Source organism: Colobus angolensis, unplaced genomic scaffold (assembly GCF_000951035.1).
Source record: "Colobus angolensis palliatus isolate OR3802 unplaced genomic scaffold, Cang.pa_1.0 Scaffold82, whole genome shotgun sequence".
Taxonomy (NCBI): domain Eukaryota; kingdom Metazoa; phylum Chordata; class Mammalia; order Primates; family Cercopithecidae; genus Colobus; species Colobus angolensis.
Window position 1 is genome coordinate 685,515 of NW_012122043.1, and position 6,475 is coordinate 691,989.

Below are 6,475 nucleotides of genomic sequence, written 5' to 3' on the forward strand. Positions count from 1 at the left end.
GCCCGTCTCGGCCTCCCAAAGTGCTGGGATTACAGGCTTGAGCCACTGCGCCCGGCCAGAGACTGTTTGTTTTTATTTCAGTTCTTATGCATTTGCTGAGGAGTGTTTTGCTTCCGATTACGTGATCAGTTTTAGAGAAAGTGCCATGTGGTGATGAGAAGAATGTACATTTTGTTGTTTTTGAGTGGAGAGTTCTGTAGCTATCTATAAGGTCACTTGATCCAGGGCTGAGTTCAGGTCCTGAATATTTTTGTTAACTTTCTGTCTTGATCTGTCTAATATTGTCAGTGGGGTGTTAAAGTCTCCTATTATTATTGTGTGGGAGTCTAAGTCTCTTTGTAGACCTCTAAGAACTTGCTTTATGAATCTGGGGGCTCCTGTATTGGGTGCATATACATTTAGGATAATTAGCTCTTCTTGTTGAACCCTTTACCATTATATAATCCCCTTCTTTGTCTTTTAAAATCTTTATTGCTTTAAAGTCTGTTTCGTCAGAAACTAGGATTGCAAGCCTTGTTCTCTTCTGTTTTCCATTTGCTTGGCAAATTTTATTCCATCTCTTTATTTTAAACCTATGTGTGTCTTTGCACATGAGAGGGGTCTCTTGAAGACAGCACACCCAAATGTCTTGGCTCTTTATCCAGCTTGTCATTCTGTGTTTTTCAATTGGGGCATTTAGCCCATTTACATTTAAGGTTAATATTGTTATGTGTGAATTTCATCCTGTCATCATGGTGCTAGCTGGTTATTTTGCAGACTTGTTTATGTGGTTGCTTTATAGTGTCACCGGCCTATGTATTTCAGTGTGTTTTTGCAGTGGCTGGTAACAGTTTTTCCTTTCTGTATTTAGTGCTTCCTTCAGGAGCTCTTGTAAGGCAGGCCTGGTGGTGATGAATTACCTAACCATTTGCTTGTCTGGAAAGAATCTTATTTCTGTTTTGCTCATGAAGTTTAGTTTGGCTAGATATGAAATTCTGGGTTGGAATTTTTTTCCTAAGAATGTTGAATATTAGCCCCCAATCTCTTCTGGCTTGTAGGGTTTCTGCTGAGAGGTCCCGTTAGTCTGAAGGGATTCCCTTTGTAGGTGACCTGGCCTTTCTCTCTGGCTGCCTTTAATATTTTTTCTTTCATTTCAACTTTGGAGAACCTGATGATCATATGTCTTGGGGTAGATCTTCTTGTGGAGTATCTTACTGGGGTTCTCTGCATTTCCTGCATTTGAATATTAGCCTGTCTTGTTAGGTTGGGGAAATTCTCCTGGATGATATCCTGAAGTACGTTTTCCAACTTGGTTCCACTCTGTCTTTTTCGGGTAACCCAATTAGTTGTAGGTTTGGTCTCTTCACATAATCCCATATTTCTTGGAGGTTTTGTCATTCCTTTTCATTCTTTTCTCTTTATTCTTGTCTGCCTATTTCAGAAAGATAGTCTTCAGTGCTCTGAGATTCTTTCCTCTGCTTGGCCTATTCTGCTATTGATACTTGTGATTGCAATGTGAGGTTCTCATGTTGTGTTTTTCAGCTCCATCAGGTTGGTTATGTTTCTCTCAAAACTGGCTATAAGCTCCTGTGTTGTTTTATCACAGTCCTTAGCTTCTTCGCATTGGGTTACAACATGCCCCTTTAGCTCAGCAAAGTTCATTATCACCCACCTTCCCGGGCCTGCTTCTGTCAATAATGCCATCTCAGCCTCAGCCCATTTCTATTTCTCCCTTGCTGGAGAGGTGTTGTGGTCATTTGGAGAAGAGGCACTTTAACTTTTTGAGTGTTCAGCATTTTTTGTGTTGATTTTCTCATCTCTGTGGGTTTATCAAACTTTGATCTTTGAGGTTGCTGACTTTTCAATGGCGTTTTTATGTGTTTTTTTTGGTTCATGTTGTTGTTGTTGCTGTGTTTTTTTTTGTTTGTTTTTTGATATAGGGTCTCACTTTGTCACCTAGGGTGGAGTGCAGTGGCACAATCTCAGCTCACCACAACCTCTGCCTCACAGATTCAAGCAGTTTTCCCCCCTCAGCCTGCCACCATGCCCGGCTAATTTTTTTTTGTATTATTAGTAGAGATGGGGTTTCACCACGTTGGCCAGGTTGGTCTTGAACTCCTGACCTCAGGTGATCCGCCCACCTCAGCCTCCCAAAGTGCTGGGATTACAAGTGTGAGCCACCACACCTGGCCTGTTATTTTTCTTTTACTAGTCAGGCCACTCTACCACAGGGCCTCTGAGGTTTGCTGGGAGTCTGCTCCAGACCCTAGTTGCCTCGGTTTTTCCTATACCTGGAGGTATCACCAGCAAAGTCTGTGAAACAGAAAATATGGCAGCCAGCTTCCTCCTCTAAAAGCTTTGTCCCAGGAGGGTACTGACTTGTTGCTGGCCCAAATGCACCTGTAGGGGGTGGCTCACCCAGTCAGGAGGAACAGGGTCAGGGACCCACTTCAAGCAGCAGCCTGGCTGCTTTTTGCAGAGTAGGTATGCTGTGTTTGGGGGAACTCTTCCTTATCCAGACTGTTTATATTCTCCAAAGCCAGCAGGCTGAAATGGCTGAGTCAACTGAACTACAGAGATGGTGGCCACCCCGCCCCCCACCAGGAACTCGGATCCAACTCAGGCAGATTTCCAGCCTGCTGCTGTTGGCTGGCTAGAATTCCAAGCCAGTGGGTCTTCACTTGTGAGGTGCTGTGGAAGTGGGCCTCACAGAATGACACTGCTTGGCTCCCTGGATTCAGCCCTCTTCCTGGGGATTTGTACACACAGATTTCCCGCCTTGCTGGGGGTCCTGGGGCTGAAGTGTGTGAAACTCCTGGGTCTCTGTGTGTGACTCAGTGGCTGCTCTGCTGAGACTGAACACAACTCTGTGTACTGGACCCCAGGCCCTAGTGGCACGGCTCATGAGGGGATCTCCTGATCGTGGGTTGCAAAGATCTGCGGGAGAAATGTGGTTTCCCAGGCGAGGTTGCACAATCACTCACCATTTCCTTGCCTGGGGGTGGGGGTTCCTTTGGCTCCACGCTGCTCCTGGGTGGGCCATTCACCCCGACCCTCGCTTTTCTTCATCCTCTGTGGATTGAGTTGTTTGCCTAGTTAGTTCCAGTGCGAGAACCTGAGTATTTCAGTTGAAGGTGAATTCACTCACCCCTTTTCTTTCCTCGTTGTGAGTGACGTGGACCTCAGCTGCTTCTAATCAGCCATCTTGGATCCTCCTGTATTATCATTTTAAATATCTGCTCTTAGAACTGAGGCTGCCATACCTCTGCAGATGATGGAGATGAAATTGTAGAGCCCAAGGTCTGCTGGGGTTGGGTTCCTATTGTTGCATGTGGGGCCAGCCCGAAAACCTGCTAAAAAGTAGCAGAGCATCTGCCAGCCCAACTCTGCGGGACAAAGAGGCTGATGACCCCTGCCTGGCGTGCAGACCAGGTAGGCGACACGGGGTAGGCATGGACTGGGGCAGCCTATATTTTAATTTGCAAATGTTTTTATGTTCTCCATTTGTCTCTGTCATGGCATCCTGTTCGTTTCAGAGACGCAGTGTTTCATTTCTGTGAAGGTTTTGTGAAAATGTAATATGGTGATATATTCACAAGGCTCAAATTCTGAAGGTTCAAAAATGAGTCCATAGTGCAAGTCTCCCTCTCAGCACTGTCCCAAAGCCTGCCAGTTTGGTCACCCTTCCCTGGGGCCATTAATGTCACCAGTTCATTCTATAGTGTGGAATATAGTGAACATATAATTTTCTCTCTTTTCCCCACAAGCAGTAGCTACTATACAGAGTTTTGAATCTTTTCTCCATGTAATGATGCATCTTGAAGGATGTCTCATTATTGGGATATAAAGAGCTGCTTCCTTGTTTGTACAGTTGCCCAATATTCTGTTCACATAGATGCATCACCATTTATTTAGCTGGCTTTTATTTATTTACTTATTTAGAGACAGGGTCTCACTCCAGGTGCCCAGGCTGGTGTGTAGTGGCACAATCTTGGCTCACTGTAGCCTCGACCTCCTGGGCTCAGGTGATTCTCCCACCTTAGCTTCCTGAGTAGCTGGGACTACAGGTACATGTCACTACACCCAATGAATTTTTGGTATTTTTGGTAGAGATGAGGTTTCGCCATGTTGCTCCAGCTGGTCTCAAACTCCTGGACTCAAGCAATGTGCCAATCTGCCCACCTTAGCCTCCCAAAGTGCTAAGATTACAGGTGTGAACCACTGTGCCAGGCTATTTAACTGGCTTTCCAATGGTTAATTCACAAAATTTTACTATCACAAACAAGGCTGATATAAACAATTACAAGATAACATTTTACATTTCTGAGGAAGGAGCATTCCTATTTCTCCTGAGCATGAACTGGGAGCCCCTCCCGGGGCTCCTGGGACACGCTGGCTTGCACTGTGACTTTTGCCGCTGCAGGCTGTGAGGTTTCAGCGTTCTCTGCTCTGCCAAGTCAGGTCCCACTCACTGTTTCATTTCCCAGCTTCCAAACATTGCTGCTACCCCTCATCTTTCATGGGCTGTTTTCCCATTCTTTGTTCTTATGGATTTAAATGTTTAAAAAATTCCTTCACTGTCATTGTGTTCAGGGTATTCAGGGAATAAAAATAAATAGATATATTCAGTCTGCTATCTTCAATTTGAAGTTTCTAATCCCTTGCTTTTACAACTTCTTTAGGTTGTATTATTCATTTTTTTTCCGGAAATGTGACAATGGCTCAGTTTGGATGTGAGGTTTTCATCTCTGTGCAATGGGGGAACACTCAGCAGATGTAGGCAGGGGATGCTCAGACGCTCCACCTGAAGGCATGGATTGCTAAGGTTGGTCTCTATCATGGACTTTTATCGTTCTCCAATCACATTTAGTATGAAATGTAACACAATATTCTAAATTCAAAATTAATTTTTTTTTTCCTGACAGGAAATTGAAACTTGATGGCTAGGTTAAAAAAAAATAAGGAAAAGACAACAATAATAAACATGGCTTGATGAGGGAGGTCTGAATCAGACCAAGCTCTTTTTGATAGTCACAGGTTAAAACAAGCCCACAAAAAGCAGCAGGTCACACAGCAGCGGGCTCCCAGACTGCAATAGTGACAACTCCCACGACATTCAGCATCGAGGAGACCTTTTCGGGATTACCACAGTCTATCGGAGGTGCAAAATTTTACAAGGGCCAGTGACTGGAGTGCCCCCAAAAGGAGGGGCCCAGACAAGTTGGAAATATTTAGTCTGGGTGCAAGAGGGCGCAGGGAGCCCCAACAAGAGTTTTCAGATATGTGAAGGGCCTGAATAAGGAGAAAAGCCCCTTCTAGTTGGCACCAGCAGTCACACTTAAGCTTCTTGGACATCACAAACCCCAGCACACACACACACATGACCACAAATGGAACTGAGCAGGCCGTGCTCACCATTGATGTAATTATTTACCTACGCATCACAACCAATACAAACACCTCAGAAGACAACACTGACTCTTATCACAAGCAATCCCTCTGCTATTTCCTACTCTATTCTAGTGTGTTTACTTCAATGATTACTGTGACCCACTCTAAAGTGCTCACAGTCCCCACAGCACAGACTGCTCCACTGGAAAAAAAAACAGGTTGTGCTTTAGGATTCTAAGGGGGTAGGTGGAATCCCAGGAGGGAATGGGAAGTCCCAGAGGCAGTGGGGAATCCAGGGAGGCTGGAGGCAGTCCCAGGAAGCAGTGGGCCCCATGATATGGAGGATATTCACACCTGTGTCAGAGAAGGGCAAAAGAATAATTTCCCCGCTGAGTAACAGGTTGGATTGGATGATACGCAAAGCCCCTCTTCCAAATCGAGGACCTTACTCATCAGGACAAAAATTTACCAACATCTATAAGAACAAACCCCACCAGGTTGCAGAATACCTCCCCTGCCCTGTTCTCACCCCTCCCTTCCCCACTGGCCTACCTGAAACACGAGTACACCCATGTGGGAAACCGCCAGTTGAATCTTGGTTCCTTCCCTGTCAGAAGCCATGTGAAATCTGATGCCATACATTTCCAACTTTCGAGCAACTTCGAGCACCTGGAAATCCGACTCAGCAGGTGTCTGGCCCCTGTAATGAAAAACAGGAGAACCACATACTACAAACACTTGCTTTCTGAAAGAGCCAAAATGCATTATGGAAGTGATCAGGAAAACCAACAATGAAGGCTTTACGTGTCTAGAGGACAGATTGTTCACTGTCTGTATGTTTACCCGCTACAAAAACACTATACCACACGTGCAGGCCACAGACATCCTCAGTTTTCTTCTATTCTGTAACTACTTTGGAATGGGTAGAATGCTTTCTTTGCATACATTAGCTACTCAGCCTTACACCTGTTCCATAGTGACAAGGTTATACACAAACACTACTGGCAAAGACAAATTTTAAATCAGAAGAAATACCACACAGGGCCGGGCACAGTGGCTGACGCCTGTAATCCCAGCACCTTGGGAGGCCGAGGTGGGTGGATCA

General features: G+C 45.2%; 1 protein-coding gene across 2 annotated transcripts in view; it reads right to left on the bottom strand.

The window, feature by feature from the left end:
- Positions 1-6,475, bottom strand: part of FARP2 (FERM, RhoGEF and pleckstrin domain protein 2) — a 156,500-nt gene that overhangs the window by 86,196 nt on the left and 63,829 nt on the right. For both annotated transcript variants that reach the window (XM_011929543.1, XM_011929542.1), the window contains exon 8: positions 5,923-6,070. In XM_011929543.1, coding sequence (XP_011784933.1) covers positions 5,923-6,070 — 148 coding nt within the window. The remainder of the gene's footprint in view (positions 1-5,922; positions 6,071-6,475) is intronic.